Here is a 26,096-nt window from a genome sequence, read left to right as displayed (position 1 = left end):
CGGTGCATATTTTTCACATTTTCTGAGAATGGTGCCATAATTTATTATTACTACAGGCAACGAAAATAATATTTGTCAATATGGGCATTTCCAGTCTTGCAGGAAATACTTTATATACATAGTTCTAAATCACTGGAGGTCAAGGCTCTAATAAACAGCTTAGTTCCTTTTATGCACATGAATAGAGCTATATGTTTTCAACATGCTGTGCATGTCAGATTCTTAATGTAGACAATTAATGATCTATTCTAATAGAATTTTCTATTCAATTAATAACATTAGTTCTGCTAGGGACTCAAGCCCTTCTCAATGTAGGTCAGTGCGTAATTGCTCAAAAAGTACACAGATGCAAATTTGTTTTAAATCAAATACTTTTAATTTCTTTTTTAAATAAAACACCCTTGAACATTCCAGTAGACAACTTTATGCCTTGTGCTGCTCTAGTAATTTAAACAAGGTAGCTGATAAAATATCAACAAGTAAATTTGCATTCTTTTTCTTCCTTGATAAAAAAGATTTTCTTTTCACAAAAATGCAGAGAATGCCTTGCGAAAGATCAACCGAACTGCATTTTTAAAACGACTAAAGCCTACTATGAACTTGGAAAAATGTCCAAGCTCTTTACTAAATTTTGGTGGGTTGTGAGGGCAATCAATGCCCCTATCCTTCAGCGACATTGTGCCCTGTAATATATCTGTACAATGAATGAGGTTATTATTGCCAGGTCAGCAGGGATAAAAACACAGCACTACATCTAAGATTCTTTGGTTGTAATGCACAAATGATTTGTTGTACCTTGCATGGAGAAAAAGTTAAAACCTTACAGTAAGTACACATGATGCTGGGAATTGCAGTAATAGGGGGTATGCTGTCTTTTCTGATGCAAACCTCTTGTCAGTTCCTACTCCATACTCCAAGTTTGTCCTCTTGCTTCTGAATCAACATTTCATGTGGTCACTAAGCTGATTGAGCCTAACCAGAATAAGCATTATTGTTTCTATACACGGGGCCATATTGATGTTGTAATGTGGCTGCTGCTCCAACACTGACTAGTGTTATGTGAGAATAACAATAGTCTTCAATTCCAGGGTATTCCATTATATTCACAAGTAATATTCATAAAAATGTATTCTATGAAATATTTTCAAATATGCAACAAAGATCAGAGCAAAAAAGATTTTTATTCACAAAATGTAAATTAATATTTTGTCTCAAAAAATCAATTCTTCTATTCCACTTTTCAAAACTGTGGCTACTATTTGTTTCCTTTACAAGTGCTCTACCCTGCATATTTGAGGGAGGTGGTATTTGTAAGCAGACCATGGAGAACTGTTCTGTGCCAGGATTGGCACAGCATCCCAGCGTGGATACACAAGCATTTTACAGTCACTTATCTAGATGCTAGACATAGGGAGACTTTCATATTTAGAAAAAAAAACATGTTTTAAATGTTCTGAAAATATCACAAAATACAGGAGCTAAGAGCTTAAGTTAGAATTGGAAATAAACCCTTCTTGTATGAAAATAGTGTTGTGAATTTCATTTTCTTGTGAAACATTTCTCAACATTCCATGAAAATCTGGAAAAAGTATGCGTTTGTAGTGTGATGTGATTTGCCAGTATCAGCAAGACATTTTCTGGGCTCACCAGTCTCCCGCTGGAATCTCACAAGACTTTTTCTTTTTACCCTAGGTGCGCATTTGACTATAAACAAGTTATGGGTAATGCAATATTTAACACAAAGTTCAAGTATTTCACTCATTTTTCCAAAGTTGTAAAAATTTCCCCCAGATCTACTTCAAATTCCAGTAACTGCCTTGATATCCCCGCCATACATATTTCATGATTCGTTCTTCAACTACCAGCTGATCACAGGAAAATGTATTTAATTAAAAAGTCAATTTATTCTTGTAATTAATTGTGGGAAGGGAGAAAAATGCTTAATTTAGCATGAAAACTGGTTCTCAATTTTCTTTTATGTAGAACATTCCAGCAGCTGTTATGGCACTTGAAATACGGAATATTAAAAAAGAGTTTGAATATAACTCTTAGCTATTACACATGTGCCCATATGATGCAATTGTAATCTTATAATGATTTTCACAAATTTAATAATGGATTATTGACATTCCTTCATGTCTAAATGTCTGCTCGAGGACATTAATGGTATATATTGTTTTGAAACTTTAATGGCAAAATATGTCATAAAAAATCATTTGATGAATCAGTAATACCTGCCTCTTGTTCAAGCACCTTATCTCAGTTTTTCAGCTTAATTCTTTCATCACCATTAGAACTAATCCAAACCTTCCCTACTCAATCAATTTGTTTCGATTAACTCCTTTAATATATAATTAATCCACCAAAGCATTCACTACCAAAGTTCCAAAGTCATTTCAGATTGTGCATATAGTATAAGCACATTTACTCCAATGAATTTCCTATTACAGAAATGATGGTATTTTAATTGCTTCACAATAAACGCTTTTATGACTCTTTATACAACTACCACCAAGATGTGTGCTTTTTATTAAGATCAAAAAGTCAAGCTGTATGGAGAGCTCTCAGGTGACTTCAATTCATTATTAATTCCAGAGTAGAAAGTATTCTATATCAAAAAGATAATATTATCAAGATTAACTTTCGTTTTTTCTTAAATTTCACTCTAACTAAAGTATACCTTTGAAATTCTTAACAGTCATGAATATGAAATCAATCAATTTTCCTAGAACTATATTATTTGTTCAACATAAAACCAACCTATTTCCTTCTATTTTGCGTAAATATATATGATTTGCTTGTGCATTTTAAACAATTCTTTTATTTTAAATACTGAATAAAAAGACAAACTATATGATAACAAAATACACAGTTTTTGAACTGCATGAAAGCGAAATCAGGGAGACAAACATAATTTAATCTACTTTAATTGCAATGGAAAATAATATAATGGAACATTTGGGAGAGGATATTGATATGATGAAATCACATTAAATCATTAAATCAGAAAACTGTCCAGTGTGTTTTTGTGTTTGTACAAATGTGCTTGTGTGTGTGTATTTTAGTATAAATATGTTTTACGGCACATTGATTTAGGCTGCCAATGATACAAAAATATTGCATTTGTAAACATACATATTATATGAGGCATTCTTTTCAACATTTGTCATTGTCTCCTTTAAATTGTTTAATTGATTTGTTTTTCATTTTCCAAGGTTCCCTTCCAAAAGACATCTTCATTAATCTCATTAGATGTCAGAGGAAACCACTGATGTTTTTTTCATATGGGTGTTTTTGAGGCTGCTTTTAGCTAGCGTCATTGGTTTTCAAAATTTCACATTGTTAAGTTGCAATTAATCATTGCTTTATTTACTTCAATATTCTAATGAATTCTCCAAATCCACTCCTAATGCCCATAAGTCATCCTAGCATCCAGAAAGTGCTACAGTGCTGATATTTATTCGTCTTCTTTAGGACTTTAGAGGGACGCCATGTTGCATTTGTGCTTTAACTGTTCCCTAGAAACAACAAATGCGGTCCCCCAACTTGATTTTCATGGAAGCTCCTTTGTTCTGCTATTATGTTAGTCAAGAGAGCACCATTTCCCAGCGCTGGCTGATTGCTGTGGTCTCGCAAGGATTTATCACCAGTTCCCGGCTGCTCTCATTGGTGTCCCCGATAATCTCTGTGTCTAAGCAAAACCCAGATGCCATGTGTTCAATACGGGACCCAACTTTACTCCATCTCTGTGGAGAAAAAAAACAGATAACAGGCATAAGGAATACAGTAGACAAAATCATTAATATTTAAGATCATAGCTCAGCGACAATAAATGAGGTACTTTGATAGAGAGTGTTGTAATGTTAATAACAAGTAGGTTAAAAGAGCTACACATATTAATAGGAAGCCATTTTACATCTTTTTCCAAAGGTAGTTGGTCAATACACATAAATAAATTCTGAGGAGAAATTCCAATTGAGGTTCTCAGCAATTTGATCCTGAATATTCAATTTTTATAACTAAGAGCTCACTTTTCTAATCGACCTGATTTGAAATCTGGTTAGTGCATAAATGATTACATAGATGAAGACTAATTTGCATAAGGTTGGTCTCTGCCAGTAGTGGCAAAATGAGCAAAAACAAGAGACTGTTGGTGGTGTTGCCTCCGTCAGCGTCTCAGAATCGGGATCAACCGACCTCCGGTTGGCGGTCCCGACCACCTAATTACGATACGACCTCACATGGTGCCGTCGCATACTCATATTTCTCTATGGGAGCTTGTGTTACAGCCGTAAACCAGCCGTAACACAAGCCCCCATTGAGAATGGGAGATTGTGTTAATCACTGCAACCCGTGGCAGGCACCCTAAGGCGCCTGCTACACAGTGCAGGAATCAACAATAGGTGCCCCTTCGGCCTCCAACCGGAGGCTACAAACAGAAGGGGGCCCCCAAACACGCTTTCCGACAGTCTTTCCATGTCAGAAAGACCGGCATGGAAAGTCTGTCAGAAACTGTGCATCATAATCCGGATGGGGTAAAACAGCGCCCATATGGATTACGAGCCAGCTTCCAACTGGCCGCCGGGCTCCTTGAGCTGGTCGGAATCCAGCTGGAATGACCGGCTGATTTCAATTCCGACTGGCTGTGTTGTAATCATCCGGTTAGTATTGGAGCCAACGATGTCAGTGGGAAATCTTCCGACCTGCGGTCGGATGCTTTCCAAACGACATCGTAATTGGCCCCTGAATTGTGCCCAGAATACTTACCAGTGGCTGAGGTTAGTTGGAGCATTCCACACATCACATTTTTGCTTTTCTCAATGGCATGTCAGGTGCTCTGTCAACCAACTGTTCTGCCACCCATTACATGCTTCGTTATTAAAATGTATTAATTCTCTATTGTACTGACTCAACTACTATACTAATGATATCTGACATTTCCTGCAATGCTTCTGTTGGACTTAAAAATAAAGCAACACATCACACTTGTTCACTCTAAAGAGCAACTTTCAAACATACATTCTACACTTCCTTTCTCCACTCTATTGGAAGGGGAAAGAGAAGCAGTAAACGTATTCACAAACATAAAGATAGGAGAGGAAGAGGTCACTGTCTTGGTGTGAGCTGTGAGAGAACTTACAGAAATGTCAAACTAGTTAGCTGTATTCTACTGTTTTCTCTGAAGAATATTTATCTTACTTTTCATAGCATGGCACAAGTAGTAAGGCCTTCCTTGAGGGAAATGTGTTTGTCTACATTAGCACAGCATAATAACAACTATGCAGTTAAGAAACAAAGACAGTAAATTGACCAATGCAATTTAGGCAAAACAAAGATCTATTTAATGAGTATGATGAAACAAAAACAGAGAAAAAAACAGATATCAACAGGATAAGTATAAAACAAAAACATTTCTACAAAACACAATGGGAAGACACAAATCAACAGTTGTTTATTTGGTATGGTAGACAGTGAGGAAGGCTTCCTGTCTGGGAATTTTGTGATGGTGAGCAGTGTTAAAAGAGTTGGTGGTTCATTTTGGTCAGAAAGTTCATCTTCACATTTACATATCTGGAAGTTGAAAGGCTTTAGTGGGGCAAAGTTGGAAGTAATGGCTAATAGGCTGCCCCAAAGCGGTATTCTTCTTTTTGCAGTTATGCTGTAGCTTCAAATGTGACCTTTTTATGTGGTGGTATAAACATTCTGGAACTTTTCCAGATACTTGAGTCTATAGGTTCAAGTTCCAGAAAAGCTCTCTAAAATTCTATTACAGGTTGGTACTCACATGGCTAGATGCAGACAAGCAAAATCTCTTATAACTACTAGTCTAATGGTTGTTTTCTCCTAAACACAGTTTTCCCTGTCTTCAGGACATTTTTCACTTTCCAGCTTCAGGAGGGAAGATTCAAAGGGCAAGAGGTCTCCACCAGCAGGATCTGGGCTTCTTTGTCCTTGAAGTCATCAACTGGATACCTTCTTTAGTCCTTAAAGCTGCTTTCCAGTGCCAGAGATCCAAGAAAGAACAAGATACATGATCCCTTCATAATCGTCAGTTAGACACATAAGACTTAATGTATCAAGTGGAGAAGGACTTCTGTCTTTCTGAAAGTTGAGTCAACTCTTTCCTAAGAATGTCACTGTTGAAACCAAACTGGGAATGGCAAACTAGCAAAACTGAAATTCATGTGCTTTTCCCACTCAAAATCTTAAACAAAGCTACCCAGTTCTTGGTTTATAAATATGGAATGGAATGAAAATTATATACATAAAGCACAGTGTTCACCCAAAAAGGCATTTTTGTCTATAGAAAACGCAGACTTTTAGCAAATCACAGCTCACAGAGATAAATAGAATAAAACACTTGTGCAATATGCCTAAAAAACAGCTAGGAACTGATAGTTTCAAAACCAAGATTATTCCAGATTTTGGGTCTTAAGAAATACATAGCACCATCCTCACCCTCAAATCCTGATTTTCATAATGAGGGGTATTGTGAATAATAAATGAAAATTAGAACAGCTAACTGGATATGTAGGCCTCAAAATAGACTCCCAAGAATTTGACCTTAAAAGAGGGCAAAGCGACTGTGTCCATTGAACTTTGCCAGATAGAATCCTGCACCTTGTGGTATGCAATCCTAATACATGAATCACTGTCTCCCTAATATTCAACTAGAGAAAATTAAGAGGTTTCCAACCCTGAGCCCTCAAATTAGCTGGTGATTTAGGGCAAGTTGGTCCAACTTTGTTATTAGCTCAGTAAGAATATCCTTTTCTTTCCGTGGTACACCCATTTTTCCTTTCATGGTGGATGGTGTTCCACTTGTCTGACAATGCTGGTTTGGATTTCCTTTGACAAGGATATTGAGCGTGAGAGTGCACGAAAATGTTTATCTCCCCTTCTCAATTCTATGTCTGGGATTATCTTTGAACTCAGGTGTTTGCTTTCTCAGTTCAAGGTAGATCAGGCTGAAAAAGCCAGTGAGGTGTTTACGAGCAAGAGGCTAACCAACGAACCAGAATAATATGTTTTGGCTAAAGTTCAGGTAGGCAATAATGAGGTATTAAAAAGAAGGAAAATGTATAGATAACAAAATGTAATACGGCCACAAACATTGGCATACTGGTCTACCAATAAACAGCAAGATTGTAGCATTTTCTTAACAGAAAATCTTTTTTTTTTCAGCCATTACACCCTTTTACAAGTAGACCTTTGATGTATTTTGCAGAAACATAGCCTTTGTAATCCCATGTTACATTTCTAGTAACAGTATTTCATTCATACCTGAATCCCATGATCTAACTTTGCTCAGCTGCACAATGCTTGGCAGACAATTAGAGTTAACTTATCGATGTATCAATTACAGTAACTGTGCTTCACAGAGCAAAGTTAATGTACCTTAAGTATGGGCAGCATGCATCAGCTACTCTAGAGATAGAATACTAGACGTCTGTGCTGAAAAAACACATTCGGTAACAAGGAAAAACTGGATTATCCTTGCATTACTATAGCCAATAAAATAATTAGGAATTGCGACTGCAACATTCACACAATGTGCTTGTGTGTGTGTAACATATGCTGCCCATGTGCAGATATGACTACCACAAGACCCAGCATGTGTGCTAAATGGTCTTCCAAGTGGTTCCACGATTACAAGTACACATGTGCTCAGATGCTGGCTCTTTTGTTACCTACATCTGGTCAGATAAAGTTCTGGAAAATGGCAAGTATAGCAAAGACCGGCAGAGGTCATATCATGCAAATCTTGCACAACATATGGGTCCACTTTGTGAATCAATGGGTTTGATTGTTGCTACACAACATCATACACAGACTGTGCATCATAATATGCATCACGCCTTTGTTAATGATGCCTATGTACTACTTGCTTGTTACAGGATTGACCCACAGAGAGATGTGAGAGAATAGCAATACAAAATCTGAAACTGCAATGCAGAAAACTGCTCTGTGAATCATAATTACTATTACAAATCCCAAAGCATACATACACTGAAACCCCATTGAAATAAGAAAGAACAAGCATTAGCATTGCAAATATGTTTGACTTATGAATGAAAGTGCCTCTTGAATCACTGATGGGTTTAGTCACTTAATAGGACATCATACATGCACTCTCTCACTCATTTTTGTACTCATGCATCAACTTACCCATCCATTCCTTCATTCACTCTCTGACACATTCGCAATAAAACACACATTCAAATTTAACATGCACAATAATTAAAAGAATACAAATAGAAAAAAGAAAATGCGTTGCTGTTGGTATACTGTGGGCTTATGCTTGCAATAACAAAACTAAACATACTTTGAACTGTTATGACAAAGGCAGTCCAATCAGGGCTACAGCTTGTCACCATAATCATATAAGGCCTATAGTTCTGAGCATAAGCTTTTCTATCAGACACACAGCCATAAAATTAAAAAGGATGCAAAATTACAGTTGACTATGCAAAATGGTGCCTCCCCTAAGATGATCTAACATGGTTTCTCACAGAGCAAACCTTCTATATCCATGGTTTGTCACATGGGGCAACCAACACCAAATCCATTGCATATAATGGTAATCTGTGAGATTCCATGAAACAAAAAACCTATATGTAGGCTTTAAGAGTAGAAACAATTGACACTTAAATTCTTCTTTACTTTAAAATATGCTGTACATAATAAATAAGTCAGGCCTACTACCTTTATCACACCATTTATTAAACAGATCAGGCCTATAGCCTTGATTATGGCTTGCCACTATAACCAACTCAGTCCTATATCGAGTATAAGCTATGCCACAAGCGACAAAGTCCAAAACAAGCAGCCATTTTAGTGAAAACACAGAAATTCAACCCAATCAAATCCAGCAGTCAGATAAACTAACATGTGGATGAAGCCTAGGTCCCTCTCTCACTAGTACTCTGAAAGATCTTCTTTATTGGTCACTTAAGTTCAGGTGACAGCTGCACTGTCATGCCAGACCTACAAATCCCTGTACATTAATATAACCCTGGGTATCCCATACTGTTCTCAAACACAAATGTGCCCTCTGAAGCCTAAAGTTAATAATGAAAGGGGGAGGAGTGCTGAGACAGCAATACATTCCTTATGGCTACCCTCCTTGCATTTGTTCTGATGCCAGAGTAAGATAAACAGCGTAAATTATCTAGTTATCTGAGACACTTTTACAGCATTACAATGTCATGTGTTTGACCCTGAAAGTTCAAACTCAGGCATCTGGATAAATAAACAAAATGAAGTAAATTACCAGGATGGTAAGCATTTTTTGTGTAAGCACACACCTTCTGTTCAATCAAAACATCTACTCCTGGCTCCCATTATGTGGGCGGAGCCAAAGCCTCTCTCGAGTGATGCTCACATAATTGTCTGGCGACACCTACGCTTCTAAAGCCAGATCATAGAAAGGAGGTCAAAAGTGGTTCCCACTCCTTTGTAATCTGTAAAGGTGTGCACAAATGCTTTGTGACCAATTTGGTGGATGCAAAGTATGAAATTGTGTGTGACTATTGAGGGCAGGTACTGAGGAGTTGACAAAGAATAACCTTTCCAAACTTCATATTTTGTATTCTGTTTGTGCAAGCTGGGGTCTGATTCAGTATGACACGCGTTGGTGCATTATGATGGGGGCTTCACAATGCAGGCATATTATAGCTTTGAATGCTGCAACTGTGGTCTTCTATTCCTTGTAGTCCCCTTTCACAGCATTCGCAACTTTTCTCTTGGAGTCACAAGACAATTTCTGTCCCATTAATATTGTTGGGGCAGGAGTGAGGGCTTTATGTGTCATCACACTGCATAGGAACACGCTGGCCACAGCGCTTTTGTGCTGTGAGCAGCCCCTTTTCAGATTGAGGTCTTGTTGGAAGTTGGATTACTGGTTGAGGGGGTGAAACTCTACTCAAGCAGCAAGCACAATCTCGATCAGGGTGAAACACAAGCAAACCCCAAATGAACGTGTGTTATGTTATGTTATGTTATGTTATGTTAAATGGGACTTTTATAGCGCAACGGCTACTCCAAGGAGTGTCCCGGCGCTTTTGTGCTCCAGACCAAAGAAAGAGCTGGAAAACATAACAGTAGAAAGAGCAGGGGCCTAAAGAGTGTTTAACTCTCTGATGGCCTGGCACAAAAATAGTCAGGCTTAACTTAGACGCAATGTGTATTTCAACAGCACAGTGCTAAAATGTAATAAAATACTTGAGAACAAAACAGCAAAAATCCAATTAGTACAGCCAGAGATATGCAATTTTAAAGATTTAAGTGAAAAGAATGAGAAAAAGCACATTTCTCTAGTCATGTCAGACCAGGACAAAGTCACAGGTTCAGGCAGTTCGAGTGCTAGCCAGATACTGGCACCCCTTTAGGCTTGCCGAACAAGAGTACCTTAAATCCTAGTTGTATCATCCTGCATCGAGGATGCATCATGCATCAGTTGTTCCAAGGATCTGTGGCTGCAATGCCAAGCCTTGCAACGTGGATATGTTAAGTAGTTCTGACGGGCTGCGACTGGTATGCGAAGTCCTGCATTGAAGATGCGTTGCACAGCGGCAAGTCTGATGAACGGTGGCTGCAATGCAAGGCTCTGTGATAGGGATGCATCATGCAGTGGTGCTTTTGACAGCCTTGCACTGAGATGCGTAGTGCTGCAAAGCCTGTGGTGTCCCTGTGGCTCCAGAACTGGAAGACAGCTGACTGACCCTTGAAGATTCTTCTTGGAGTCCTGGAGCACACACTCAGGGTGGAGTCTGCAGGTCAGAAGCAGCAGCAGAAGAGTCCTGGTGCAGCAAAGCAGGGCTTGTGCAGAAAGCAGTCCTTAGTCAGCAGAGACGTCTTGGGCAGTAGGGCAGACTTAACATAGATGGGCAGTCCTTCTTCTTGCAGGGTGCACAGGTCCAGAAGTGATCTCAAGATTTGGATCTCAGGGTCCAATATTAATGCCTGCTGCCTACTTTGAAGTAGGATAAGGTTCTGGTGGTTACCACCCTGCAACGTATCCACAAGGCTGTTTAGGGCCAACCCTATGGGTGAAATATGTATTAAAAAGAAAGGTTTAGGCTTAGAAAAAGGTTTATTGTGTCAGGTCGAAATGGCAGTTTAAAACTGCACACACAGACTGCAGTGGCTACGCCATAATAATATGTTGGAGTTGCAGGGGCTGTGTTCATGAAAGATCATCTCCCTTTCAAAAGCTGCCATGCTCAGACAGGCCAGACTCAGGACAAATGTGTTTCCCATAGCTGTCCCCTGGATCTGGTGATATAGTTGTTTTTTAATTGGAAGATGTCTATTAGGACTAACGTGGCACACTTCATGATGAAGCTGACTGGTGTAGGTGAACTCCAGTTCTCTTTACCACCTCTAATGTAGCTGTCTGGGGAATGTTAGTGTAGAGCACCTCTATGTCCAAAGTGACCGGCAGGTCAATCTCATTTGTGGTGTGGTTGTTCTCAATGAGCAGTAGGACATCCCTTGTGAGGTAGTTTTTTGTATCACTGGTTGTAGAAGGTGGTCGCAAAAGCAGTATAGGGGCTTTAGAAGGGGGTTTATTCCTGACACAATGGGTCGTCCTGGTTGCGGATGGAGACTTATGAATTTTCAGTAGGTTATAGAAATAGGGAATCCTTGGTTCCCTGTTAATAACACAGTCAGTTTCGTTCCTACTAATCCAACCCTGGGTTTCTGCTGTAGAGACCATGGCAGTAGTCTCTGTGGTACAAACCCTAAGCCCTTCTTTAGGACTTTGTTTCAATCTCAGTAAGAGCCCTGGGAGATAGATTATCTATCAATTTTTCTTCCCTGATTGACTCTGGGTCTGCACTGTTTGTTGGGGTCGCTCTTGCCACTGTACCCATTTTTGATTTCCTCGTCTGCGACCTCTTCCTCTGTCCCAGTCTCTGTCTAAAAAAGAAGGGTTAAGAGTGTGAGGGAAGAATTGTTGTGGGCCATGTGGGAACATCGGGTATTGCCAATAGGTAGGTCCTTGATATGGGGGCATCTCGTACCTAAAAGCAGGTGGCCGTGGACCTTTTCTTGGTCCATTACAGTCCCAGCTGTCATTGCTAGAGTTACTGTTGGATGAGGAATTTCTCCTACATAAATTTTGACTTTTGTCTGATGAATTATCACCTCCACTGGGCATTTAGTCGTCTCTAAGATAGGAATAAACTTTCTCCTTGTCAAACTTTTTTATGTACTTTAGTAATTTAGTAATCTTTTGTTTCATCAAGTAAACTTTGTTTTCTGTAATTTCACTATTGATTTCAGCTAGTTTGGTTTTGTAAACTGTTATCAATAATTCTGTCTTTTAATCAGTAGTGCATCTGCTAACCGTTTAGCTGTGTTTATGATCCAGTTGCGCCAGTCCCTGTGCACTTCCATGCAACCGGGGACTACCCCCTTTTGATGGTGGCATCCTCCAGAAAAAGACGTGTAAAATGTGTGACAATCAGGCCATTTGTTGTAATATTGGCCCTAAAATATTCGGTCATGATGGCTCCATGGAGTGTAATCTTGTTCCAATCTTCTGACTGGTTGCACAATGGGGTGCTGCCTTCAGCTCCTAGCAGATATGGGGTTCCCAAAATGTCTGCAACCATGTCGTTCCCAAAACTTAAGCCCTGGTTGCCTTCAATCAATCAATCAATCAATCAATCAATCAATCAGGTGTTTGTTAAGCGCAACTATTCACCCATAAGGGTTTCAAGGCACGGGGGGTGGGTCGCAGGTTCCAGTCCATCAAGGAGGGGGTCTGTCGAAAAGTCAGGTTTTGAGGTTTCTTGCGAAGATGGGGAACGATGTTGTCTGTCTGAGGTGGAGCGGGAGGTTGTTCCAGGCTCTGGCCGTGCGGAAGGAGAAGGAGCGGCCTCCCGATCTGGTCTTTCTGGTGCGGGGGACCACAGCGTAGGAGAGCTGGGCTGATCGTAGGGTCCTTTGGGGTGCGTGGCATTTGAGTCGACTGTTCAGGTGTGCTGGTCCGATGTCGTGGAGGGCCTTGGGAGCTTGGGTTAGCATCTTGAAGGTGACTCTAGCTTCGATGGGGAGCCAGTGGAGTGTGCGCAGGTGCTGGGAGATGTGGCAGTGTCTTGGCAGGTTGAGGAAGAGTCTTGCGGCGGCGTTTTGGATGTTCTGTAGCTTGCGGGTGAGGTTTTTGTTTATTCCGGCATGGAGTGCATTGCCGTAGTCGAGCCTGCTGGTGACCAGGGCATGAGTGACAGTCTTTCTGTGTTCAAGGGGGATCCATTTGAAGGTCTACGTAGGAGGCGGAGGGTGTGGAAGCAGGAGGATGAGACAGAGTTGATCTGGCTGTCCATTTTGAGCTCGAGTACAGGATGATTCCCAGGTTGCGTGTGTGGTCCATGGGGGTGGGTGGGCTTCTGAGGGCGGGGGGCCACCAGGTGTCGTTCCAGGCGTCAGGGTTTGGGCCCATGATGAGTACTTACATTTTGTTGGTGTTTAGTTGTAGGCAGATATTTTTCATCCATTTGGTGACGGCTTCCATGCCTTCTCGAAAGTTGTATCTGCCAGTGTTGGGTTCTTTGCATAGGGAGAGGATGAGTTGGGTGTCCTCCGTGTATGACACAATGTTGAGTCCGTAGGTTCTGACGATGGGGGCGAGCGGAGCCATGTAGACTTTGAAGAGCGTAGGGCTGAGGGAGGACCCCTGGGGGACTCCGCAGGTGGTAGGTGTAGGGTCCAAGAAGAAAGGGGGGAGTCTGACCCGCTGTGTTCTGCTGAAGAGGAAGGAGCGGATCCAGTCGAGGGCCTTGTCCTGGATCCCTGTGTCATGGAGTCTGCGTATTAGGGTGCAGTGAGAGACTGTGTCGAACCCCCCTGAGAGGTCGAGGAGGATGAGGGCTGCTGTTTCTCCTTTATCCAGTAAGGTACGGATGACGTCTGTTGCGGCGAGGAGGACGTTTTCCGTACTGTGGTGTTTTTCTGAAGCTGGATTGGGAGGAGTCGAGGATGTTGTGCTCTTCGATGAATGTGGCGAGTTGGCTGTTGATGGCTTTCTTGATGACTTTCACTGGGAACGGGAGCAGGGAGATGGGTCTGTAGTTTTTGAGGTCGTGGGGTCAACCAAGGGTTTCTTCAGGAGGGGGTTGATCTCAGCGTGTTTCCAGTCGTCAGGGAACGCGGCAGTTGCCAGGGAGCGGTTGATAGTGTGGCAGAACATGGGTGCGATGGTGTCGGCGGCTCTGTTGAAAATGTGGTTGGGGCAGGGGTCCGTGGGGGCCCCGGAGTGGATTGATTACAACGTCTTCAGTGTGTCTTCGGTGGTGATGGCTGTCCATTTGTCGATCGCTGGCTTCAGGGTGTCGTGGGGGGTTGGTGAGGGTTCAGTGTGTTGGTTGTCTTCATCGAAGCTGTCGTAGATGCTCTTGATTTTGTGGTGGAAAAGGGTGTTGAGTTTGTCGCAGAGGTCTTGTGAGGGAGGGATGTCGGTGGACTCGCTGGTGGGTTGGGCAAACTCCTTGATGATGTTGAAGAGTTTTTTTGCTGTTGTGTGCATGAGTGGAGATTCTGTCTTCAATCGCTTTTTTCCTTGTTTTTCTGATGAGTTGGTGGTGGCCGTTGGTGGCGGCTCTGAAGTTGTTGTGGGCTTCTGCGGATTTGGTGTTCCTCCAGGCCTTTTCGAGGTGGCGGCAAGTGCGTCTGGACTCTTGAAGTTCGGTGCTGAACCATTTAGCTTTCTTGGCGTGGGTGTTGTTGTTTTTCTTGAGGGGGGTTATGGTGTTGGCGCTGTCGGAGATCCATCAGTGCAGGGTTCGGACTGCGGTGTTGGGGTCGTTGTTTTCCGCGATGGTTGGGGTGGAGTTGCTGAGTGATGAGGTTAGCTGGTTGTCGGTGATTCTGGTCCAGTTTCTTCGTGGGAGCAGGTGCTGGTGTCTGTGGATGGTGGGTGTTCTGAAGGTGAAGTGGATGCATCGATGGTCAGTCCATGGGAGTTCGGTGGTGTGGCTGATGGTGATGGAGTTTCCTGTTGTCAAGAGGGGGTCGAGGGTGTGTCCTGGTGAGTGTGTGGGTTCAGTCACGATCTGGCAATGTTTTGGAGGTTGTTCAGGAGGGATGTGGTGCTGGGGTCCAGTTGGTTGTCGAGGTGGAAGTTGAGGTCTCCCAGTAGGGTGTAGTTGGTGGACGCGATGGCATGCAGGAGATGATGTCTGTGATGGAGTTGGCGAAAAGTCAGCGGGGTCCAGGGGGTCGGTAGATGAGGGTTCCTCAAAGGGTGGAGGTAGGGCTGGCCAGTATCTTGAAGTGAAGGTGTTCCATCAGGTCTGTGGGCTCGTTGGGGAGTGTGCTCAGGCGGAGGGTGGATTTGTGGATGATGGCGATTCCTCCTCCAGGGTGGGTGGGGCGGTCCTTCCGGGAGATCTTGTATCCTTGGGGAATGGCGATGGCGATATCCGGTCCCGAGGTGGTGTTGGTCCAGGTTTCGGTAAAGAATGCTACGTCCGGGGTGGTGCTGTCGAGGAGGTACCAGATTTCGGTGGCTTGTTTGTGGAGGGATCGGACGTTGAGGAGGATGCATTGCAGGGTCTTCGGTTTGGTTGTGTTCTTGCGGGCGGGTTGCGCTGGGTCCGTGGTCTTGGCGGTGCTGCAGGTGTGCTGGGAGCAGTGACAGCTGAAGGGTCCGTGGGTGTCGACTGGTGATGCTAGCTTGCAGTTGTTGTTGCGGCCTGGGTTGACAGCATGGAGTGCCGCTGGGTCATAGCGTTGGCAGTGCAGAGATCCAGGGTTCCTGGCGCTGGTCGCAGTCGGGTCACGGACGGGCGCAGACGGGCTTGCCTTTGGTGTGCCAGCGGCGTGGCCACACAGCGGCTGTCATTAAGTAGGGGTCGGCGAGGGCTGGACAGCTCGGAGGCGGGAGCGGGCAGGGGAGCTGGATAGGGCCGGTCACACTGGTCGTGCTGGGTGGGAGGGGCCGCGAGGGCAGCAGCCACGGGGGAAAACAGGCTGAAAAAGGCAAAAGGAAAAAGGCAAAAAGAGAGAGAAAAGTGCAAATAAGGCAGCAAAAGTGAGTGGAGGAAAGACACAGAAGGTGAGTGAAAGGGGAAGATTGAGATGAGGGGGACACAGAAGGAGAGTGAATGGGGGAGATTGGCAGGCAGCCTGTTTGTAATAATAATCTATGGTATAAACCTTTAGAAGAGGAGGAGGACAGTAGAAGACTTTGTGTAAAGGTAGACACAAGGTCGGATTCCAGATTCATTCATTCATATGTGTGTGTGTGTTTGTGTATAATAACCCACTTTCAAGGGAGTTGAAGCCGAGCCACCCTACCCAGGTGAGTGTACCACATGGTCTGTCCATCAGGTGCAGGGGCTTGTGATGAAAACAATCAATCTGGGCCTGCGGGCAGATACAGTGGCCTGGCCCTTCACGTAATTCAGGGGGCAGAAGCCTTTGCTGTTTTGCCAATTGTGGCAAGGTTCCCTGACCCACTGTGGCCATGCAGTGTCTCAGTGGCTGGCATGTCATGCAGGCAGTGGGCAGCAGTTGTGTTTTATTTGCTTCATCCGATCATGCACGGCCACCGGAGGAGGTCGCTCTTGCACTGATGCTGGTAGGACTGTGTTTTGTAGTGTCCTGATGGCCTAGGATGCCTTCCTCAGCAGGCCTCATCGCCAGGTAGATTGCTGCCGCCTGAGAAGGGGCTAGAGTTAGAATTAAAATAATAATTTTAACCTCTGTCTTCCACCTGTGTTTGGGAGGAGGGCATACAGACTTGTCTCCCAGGTGAGGTAAGGTGGGCTAACCAAACCAGTCTGCTGGACTCAATTCATTGCAATTCAGGGAGCATTGCAGCTCCGCAGCAACGTCATGAAGGTCTGGCATCTAGGCTGCTAACAGTATGTTGGACATCGTTACACCACCAGCAATGAGCACCACCATTGCGGACACAGCCTTGAGTCAATAATCATGAATAATTGTGCATGCCAGCACTTGTGGTCGATCCTCAGTTGGTGAGCGGATAGTACTGTTTCGATTGGTAGTAAGCCTTGTGGCAAACCATTCATGTAACGAGCTATTTTGGAGTAATCCTGAGTTGGGTTTTATGCCAGTATGCTATTGAAGTAGTAGTCGGTGGTCCTAAAGTGGGCTGCATCAATATCTAGTGTGATGTACTTTAGGGCAGAGATGAAGGCTGTTACCTTTACCAGGCACAAATATTGGTGATTTGTTCATGGTTCAAGAGCCTACAAAGGTCTGGGCATGACACTTAAATAGTATTTTACATATGCTCATCTGTATTCATTTTAACATGTCTTTTTGTCTTTCTTTACTTGAATTATTAATCAGGGATCATTAAGTAAGCTCTAGATTTCATTTTAAAGTGCCTTCTTCCTATAAATACTGTTAAAAGTATGCACAGATAGGGAAAAATACTGGCTTTTGGTAATTTTGCTAATTTCGGTATCAGCAGGGACATTAAGGGGTAGTAGGTTAGAAACCTTCCAATGCTGGTGTTTTTCAACAGTTTCTAGATCTGTTTAGGCCTTCGCATTACTTAAAAGGGTGCCATTTTTGATATCTAACTCTTTCTATACTCTTGGTTACTTGGCTTTACTCACACTCGTGGAGTGTCAGTCATAGGTACACTAAAACCATGGAAATGTGAGAAATAAGCATTCTGAAAATTCAATTAGTTGTAGCCTTAAGGCCACGGCACTAATGCCTCTTAAATCAGGTGCATGTAGGCATCCAGGCTGCGACAAATTATCCTCCTATAACTTTGCTCCTCAAACAAAGTCGGCAATCCAGTGGGATCCAGTGCATACATTTATTGAGGCATAAACAACGGATTTCAGCAATAACGCTGTTAGGTCTGACATCCTTGGTGTGGTCTTACTCTAAACCTTTTACCTTCACCCCTCTTGGTTTCTGTTGTCATTAGAACTCTGTGGACATTACCACTACTAATCAGAGCTAACGTGCTTGTGCTCTCTCATTTACAACATGGTAACATTGGCCTATGTCTGATTGGCAGGTTTCATTTAGTTATAAATCCCTAGTATATGGTACTACATGTTCCCACGGTCTATATATTAAATGCTACAAGTGGGGCTGCAGTACTCATTGTGCCACCCACTACAGTAGCACTTTAAAACATGTCTCAGGCCTGCCAATACAGCCTATAGTGCTGTTTTAAACTGCCATTTTGACCTGGCGAAATAAATCTTTTGCCAGGCCTAAACCTTCCCTTTTATAACATGTAGCTCACCCATTAGGGAATGCTCTAAAAGCCTGTAAATTAAATGCTGCTAGTAGGCCTGCAGCACCCATTGTTGCATCCACTCCGGTAGCACTTTAAAACATGTCTCTGGGCTGCCAATTCAGCCTATTGTGCCGTTCTAAACTGCCATTTTAAACTGGCAAAATAAACCTTTAGCCAGGCCTCAACCTTCTTTTTTAAAACATGCAAGTGACCCCTAAAGAAGGCCCTAAAACCCCTAGAGCAGGATGCATTGTTTTTAAAACGTTTTACATGCCCTAGTGGTGAAAAACTCCTAAATTTGTTTTTCACTACTGTAAGACCTTTCTCTCCAATTGGATAACGTAGGGTACCTTATTACATTTAATATGTGCTAACTTTTGATTGGGAGCAGATAGAAATGTCAAGTTTGGACTCAAATGAACTGTCATTTAAAATTCCCTTTAATGACAAAGTCTGATTTAAAGTCAAATTGGGAAAATGCCCCTTTCAGAAAGTTGCCATTTTCTTGTCCTAACCATTCGGTGCCCTCTGCCAGTGTCCTGGGTCACATGACTGTGAATGGCTTAGTTATTAGGCTCTGTGTATTCCTCCCAGACAAAAGACAAACGGGGACCAGGTGTTGGCAGGATGGGCCATTCCATCAGGATGGCTGGGGCGGATCTGTTCCTTGCCACTCTTACAGTTCAAAGGGCTGTCTCCATCACACACAAAGGAATCTGGCACTTAGATCCTTGGCAGGGCAAAGGAAGGCCTTTCCAGAACCATATCTGGGGGTAACATAGGAATTTCCCCCACTCCAAAGGGTGGCAAAAGGTATCAATATTGGACCCTCCAACTCCTCTTCAGAACACTCCTGGACTTGGCGGCACTACAGAAGAAGTACTGGCTTGTTCCACAGAGGACTTCCCTGCTGCTACTAGAGGATTGTCATGCAGCTTGATGCCTGCATGTACCCCAGATGACTTCCATGTTGCTTGAGGCCTGTATGGCTCTCAAGAAGGGAGACTGGACCTGCTGCCTTCATCCCATGCTACCTGAGTTACTCCAAGGGTCAGTTGGTTGACCTCCTGTTCTAAGCTACTGGGCCATAACAGGTTCCAGAGGCCTCCCTGCAACTGCCCAGTTGACTTGCTGCAACTGGACCTGCCTGGAACTGGAGCTAGACCTGTCTGAGCCCTGCTGGCTTCTGCTAGAGTAGATCCCTCCTCCCCAAAAGATGCCTCCCCTGGTCCTGGAACCTTTTGGGCTCTTCGCAACTGGGAATTGGTCCATTCACACCGAGGCTCTGTCGTGATGATGACTGCCAATGCAAACCTCCGAAGGACCCAATTCTTCACGCTACAGCAACTGCCAGCGCCGACTGGCAATGTGAGATCTGCACTTCACATTACAGCATCAACAGCCTGTGGTGAGCACTAACGTCAAGCTCCAGCAGCGACCATCCATGATGCCCAGCAGATGTTAGCGCTACAGAGATGACTGTCCATGATACCAGGCCTGCACTTCTTACTACAACAAACACAATTAACGTCTCTGCTCTCCCTGCTCCTGTCGGCCTCCTCCACCGCAAACTGGACTCTTCGATTTGGACTTTAAGAAGTTAACTTAATCAGTGGGACTAACCTGGTCTCTGTACCTGGCCTGCACACTATCGCCGGTGGCCTATACTTGTGACTGTCCTCTGGTCTTGCACTACCAGATGACAACGAGTGGCTCTTTGTGCTTTTAGCCACTATACCTACCTAAACTGTATAACTGCAGTTCTACTGATTGTATTTTTTTTCTAATAATCACATTTTATTTATGAAAATTACTCTATTTGTCTAGATTGGTTTGGGATTTTTCTTGTGTAGTGTATTCACTTTATTGCTGTTTGTGTGCTGCATAAATACTTTACACTTTGCCTCTAAGTTAAGCCCGACTCCTTTGTGCAAAGCTATCAGAGAATTAAGCATGTGTTAATTCAGTGGCTTTTTATGGTTCATCCTGACACGGATTGTGGTTGTTACATGAGTGGGGCTTCCACCTCCTCAATCAATTATCCAGTTTCTGACAAACGCCTTTCTTAAACTCAGACGTTACACACATCATGATGTTATTTCCTTAAATAATAGTATAAAATTTGCTCTGTTTGATGAGCGGAGCAGTGGGACTATATCGTATATATTATTTCTCTACTTGTCCCTGACTTGGTTTCCAATTAAAATACATTTTTATATGGACATCATTTAGGGGTCCCAGCTGTGACCTCTGGCTTGTCCCTTGCGAGCCTTGGTGCTGCCTTTGCATAAACTGTCCTCAGTGGTGACAAAGGCAATGAAAGCACAGAAAATAAACAGTGCTTTAAAGTGTGCTGTTTACTTTCTGCAGCTCAGATTGTGCCCCAAGGGCTTAAACTCTTTGTTCTGGAAAACACATACCTACAGCAGTGCAATATAGACTCTCCTAAATTAAATAAAAAAGGAAACAAGAAATACACTTTTTAAACAAGATGTTGTCGATTGTTATTATTGTGAACAAATAAAAAATAATGTGTTTCAATTGAAAAGAAAACTCACCTCTGTGATTTGAATGAGTGATTAAGAATGCTAAAGAATAATTTAAGTCAATAACATAGTTCACACTCAGTATATGGTCTACATTCAGTAGTACAGGTGTAGTGAACCACTATTGTTTTTTGTAAATCTTTTTTGATTATCTTTTTGTAATTTACCAGTACATTTTATGCTTTGAGTATACACTAGGAAAACCATTAAACCATGACAGTGTTATAAATCATTTGGCCTCTCAGTGTTGTTTTGTGTTTTTTTTGTAAAGTATTTGACCTCTATCACAAAATACATAATTTTGCACACAATAAAAGAAGAGAAATGTATGATATTCCTATCATGTCAGCACTCCTATCTAAAATGAACATTTATCTAAGTTATTAATAGGCCTGGGCGAAGCACTACGCTACGCTCGCGTAGTTTGCGAAGTTCGCGCTACTTCGCGCTACGCGAACTGCACGTAGCACAGTGCGAACACGCGTAGCGTAGTGTTGCGTAGTGCTGCGGTCATTTTTTGCTTGCTCGCGGTCCTCAACATCAAGTTGGCGACCGCGAGCAAGCAAAATGACATCCTGGCGAGACTTTTTCCTTGTTCGCGATCGCGAGCATGGAAAATAAACCTCCCGGCGAGATTCCCAACGCGAGAAGGTCAGGTTTCTCATTGCGAGGGGTCGCGTATGCTCGCGACCGCTCGCGATGAGAAACTACCAGTTCGCGTTGAGAAAGCTGCAGCTCGAGTAAAAATCTACTCGAGCAGCAGAAAACTACAGCTCGCACTGTGCAAGATGCCATTTTCAATGATTGCACAGTGCCGGTTGCTTGTCCGCACTGTGCAATCATTGAAAACAACATCTTGCACAGTGCGAACATGTTACTTCGCAGTTCGCGAAGTGCTACGCGTAGCTCGCGTAGTGCGAACTTCACTTTGCGTAGCTTCGCGAAGTGCTACTTCGCGAACTACGCCCACCCTTAGTTATTAACTGTTCTGTTAATATATAATTGTGCGCTTAAGAGCCTCTTAACTTCAGCAATGTTAATTACTGTAGTGACATTAGGATTAGGATCACAACACCACTTTCAACGAAGATTCGAAGTCAAGATCATATGATGTCACTTCCTATGACATCATAGGGTGTTATGTGATGTAACTTCTGGTACTCCTGGCAGTTTTGGTAGGCCAGCTCATTTTAGTCTTCTACATAACATCATTCATCAGTCATAAAGACATGGAAACAACTGTCTTGACAAGAGTTCACCTGGCCATACCTGTTTCCCTTCTCCTTCTTTGCATGCTGTGAGCACCACCTGAGATCCTGGGAAGAGGGTGTGCACCGAAAAGCAGAGATCATGCTGTTTTATCTGCTGGGCCTTTGTATATGTCCACTCCTGGTGCACAGAAAGAGAGAAGAACAACTGAGCTTCAGCTGAATACATTCACCAGTTAACTAGTAGTAATACAATGATCTCAGAAGAAACTATCTAACAAGGTAAAAAAGATATACACTTTGTTCTGTATGGAAAAAAGTTGATCCAACATTGATATTGGCAACATATTGTTCACAATACGAAAGTTATATTAGCACTGCTTTTGTAAACCATATGACAGCTCTAGATGCATCAGCACTACAGAAGGCACATTTGGTAACCATGGCAAGTGCTGTAACAAAGACGTTTTAAGGCATGGGCAAAGTTTACAATTGCTTAGGGCCCCCACCTTATAAGGGGCCCATGGCCCTCTAGATTACCTTTGTCGAGTTTTCTATCAGAAATTCTCTACCTCTACTCTTGACTTGGTCACTCTCTTTTAAGGGTACAGTATACATACATAATTATATGTTAATATGTATATTTAAAATTTGAAATTGATGCAAGATTGAATTAGCAGAAAATAGTTCAAAAAAATAAAAAGTTAGCACTCTGAGGCTACTTTGCTGGTTTGTAGAAAAGTAAATAACTGCTGAAAAACTGGGAGGAGAAGAAGAGAGGTACCTGGAAACAGCAATGCTAACTATCGCCTTTTTGGTCAATGCCCTGATCTTCAATAATGTTGCCCTGATGCTCGTTTAGGAGATTGATGTAAGCTGCCAATCACTCTAGCAAGTAAAGGAATGGAAATACGGGACCCAACTGTATTTTATGATGGTGTGAATAACTATAACGCCCCATGGCTTGTGATTTTGGGTTTTACAGGCCATAATGACACTTGGTGAAAACAGCTTGCCTACATCTCTGAAGTTCCTCAAAACAAATAGCTCCAACTGTATGGCATAATTGACTCAACATGGCAGAAGGTGCTTTGAAGTCATAGGTGCCATTAGAAACAATTGGCATTGTAAATTATTTTGTTTCTTATTTATCTTTAGTTTTTTTGCAGTTGAGTGGATGTATGTTTATTGCTGTGGAATTATGTGCTTTGAATTGGAATTGTTAGTTGTGGAATTGTGTGGGTTGGAATTGAGTGGTGTGTAGTGTATTTGTGTATTGTAAATATGTGGTATAGTGAATAGATAGGGGTGAGAGGTGTATAATTTAGAGAGTAAGGATAAGAGGGATAGGTAGTTTGTATATAAAGTGGTAAATGAACTATAGACAACATAGTAGGAGTAGTGTGTGAGAAAGAGAGATAGAAGGGGAGATCCTGTTATAGATGTATAAAGAAACTGTCATTGTGTATGTAGAAGATAGTGAAAGAAGAAGTGGAGAGTGTGTGTTTATTTTTTTTAAGATATGGCATTGAAAGTGTGTAGAAAGATATGAAGCAAACTAATAGTATAAATGCTGGATTAGTGTGTGAGAGAGCGAAATAATGGTGTGAGTATGAGAGAGAGAGTTGTGTGCAATATATGAGTTACATCAATTATTTTTAGAAGCAAAGAAACAAAGAAAATGAAAGATGAAAGGCTAACGATATAAAGATTGTTGTATTGTTTTGTATTGTATTGTAATTGCATTTATATAGTGCTTACTATCCCTGACGATGCGTCAAAGCGCTTTTTCGGTGAGTAGCTCGCTACTCCGGAACCAATAAAGGATTAGTGTTGAGTTAGTATAGTGAAATATGAAAGTAATTTGAGTAGTGGATAGGTTAGTCAGTTATTTGGATTCAGAAGGATAGCGGAGGGTTAGAAGAGGGAAAAAGGTTTGCATTTATATAGCGCTTGTTACCCCTGATGGGGTGTTAAAGCGCTTTTTTCGTCGAGTAGCATGCTACTCCGGAACCCATAAAGGAGTAGTGGTGAAGTAGTATAGTGAAATATGAAAGTAATTTGAGTGGTGGATATTAGTCAGTTATTTGGATTGAGATGGATAGTTGAGGGTTAGAAGAGGAAAAAAAGGTTTGCATGTATATAGTGCTTGTTACCCCTAATGGGGTGTTGAAGCACTTTCTTGGCTAAAAGTGTGGCTGGTGGGAGAGAAGAACATGGACAGAGACCAAAGGGGGATACAGGTGCATGAGGGAGACAGCAGAAAATCACATGCACTCTCATGGAGTACTTAAACAAAAAGAAACAAGTAGAAGACATGATGAAAGAGGGTGTTTTTCAGGGCAGGAACAAACACAAGACTGACAAAAAACAATCTACTACGAAGCAGTTAAATGTGAGGGACAGGCAAGAAACTAATGTAAGCATTGGTGGGCTCCAAGCACTCTGTAAGTTCTTGGTAAGGCCATAATATGTAATTTGCAACCAGACAACATGCCCTCTAGAAGACCCGACCAAAATTAACCTTTTCAGGCAGATAACAAAACACACAAAGAGCAGATCTGAAAAAAATGAAAGAAGCTACCGTCAGTTAAAAGAAGAAACTAAAAAGCATGTCAGGCCAAGTTAACATTCGTGGTGACAAGTTTAAAACACTCACTCAGTGTTTTAAGAAAACATGTACAGCTTTGCATGAGATTTGCCTATCTAACCCCTTAGTGGTTCTTGCAGATCATGTTAGTGTACTATCTTACTTTCCACCAGGATAAATCTAATGAAGCCCTTCTGGCCAAACTCACATCATGGGTTCAGTTATTTATTTCACTGACAGATTCTCATTTATAAGTTTTCCAACATTTTTTTTAAATTTTATCTCCATATGCTGATGTACAATAGGTCCCAAATAAATATATTGTGTGTGTGCGTGGGTGCATGTAGAAGAGGTGTGGTGCAGCGGCCAGGGTGCTTGACTCTGGACCACAGAGTTTATGGTTCGATCCCCGGCGGCAGGTTAGCCCAGCACCATGTGACTCTGGGCAATAGCTCACTTAATCTTCCTGACAGCCCCCAGCGCCGGGACACCTCTCCAGAGGTAGCTGTGCGCTTTACAAATGCTGGTATTTCATTTATTTATTTCATATCTATATATACACATACATACTAACACATTCTTCATGTATCACATTCTATAATAAATATAGATATAGTTTAACAACATTTTTAAAAAAATTATGTCAACCGCTGAATAATTGCTACAGCGCTGTCATAAGCAATATAGCAATTGTTAAATAAAGCTCTCTATTAAAAAAGGCAATTAACAGAGTATGCATTTATTTGCCTAAAAAATCCTGCAAAAATCAATACTAAAACGGGAAGACTTTACCATGCAATGCCTTTACCACCCAAGGTAAGCATATATAAGGTAAGTGTAATATATTTAGCCATACTCTCAAGTGAGACTCTATCTCTGGGTATGGGTATATATATATATATATATATATATGTAAAAATGTATATATATATATATACATATATATATATATATTCACTGAAAAAACCATAGGTTTCACACACGTTATAGTTACGAATTAGCATTTAAAAAACCTTGCAAATTCACTTAAAAAACCATAGGTTTCACACATGTTATAGTTAGCTGGACATTTCACTCGTAAAAAACCAATGAAATTCCCCCGTTATAGTTAGTGCAGGCAACTATAACTCACGCGACCGCAATCCTCTGCTGATGACGTCAGATATTACATCACTGTATTTAGACACTTATTTACCCATGTCTTCTTCCATTAATCTTTAGCTATACATATATTACAAATATTTATATTTCAGAAAGACACATATGTCATCAGTGATGTAATATCTGACGTCATCAGCAGAGGATTGCGGTCGCGTGAGTTATAGTTGCCTGCACTAACTATAACGGGGGAATTTCATTGGTTTTTTACGAGTGAAATGTCCAGCTAACTATAACATGTGTCAAACCTATGGTTTTTTAAGTGAATTTGCAAGGTTTTTTAAATGCTAATTCGTAACTATAACGTGTGTGAAACCTATGGTATTTTCAGTGAATTTCAAAGGTTTTTT

General features: G+C 42.0%; 1 protein-coding gene across 2 annotated transcripts in view; it reads right to left on the bottom strand.

Annotated features, from left to right (window-relative positions):
* Positions 1-353: 353 nt before the first annotated feature.
* GALNT14 (polypeptide N-acetylgalactosaminyltransferase 14) overlaps positions 354-26,096 on the bottom strand; it is a 1,097,368-nt gene continuing 1,071,625 nt past the window's right edge. Inside the window, exons 14-15 of one of the 2 annotated variants that reach the window (XM_085613021.1) lie at positions 22,060-22,179; positions 354-3,746 (exon numbers count right to left, since the gene is read on the bottom strand). In XM_085613021.1, the coding sequence (XP_085469147.1) occupies positions 3,588-3,746; positions 22,060-22,179 (279 nt within the window). In that variant the 3' untranslated portion in view covers positions 354-3,587. The remainder of the gene's footprint in view (positions 3,747-22,059; positions 22,180-26,096) is intronic. The other variant, XM_085613020.1, reaches the window with a different exon arrangement.

The sequence above is a fragment of the Triturus cristatus genome, chromosome 6, assembly GCF_964204655.1.
Source record: "Triturus cristatus chromosome 6, aTriCri1.1, whole genome shotgun sequence".
In the NCBI taxonomy this organism is placed as follows: Eukaryota; Metazoa; Chordata; class Amphibia; order Caudata; family Salamandridae; genus Triturus; species Triturus cristatus.
The sequence above is the reverse complement of the archived record's forward strand: the minus strand, read 5'-3'. Positions and strand labels throughout refer to the sequence as shown.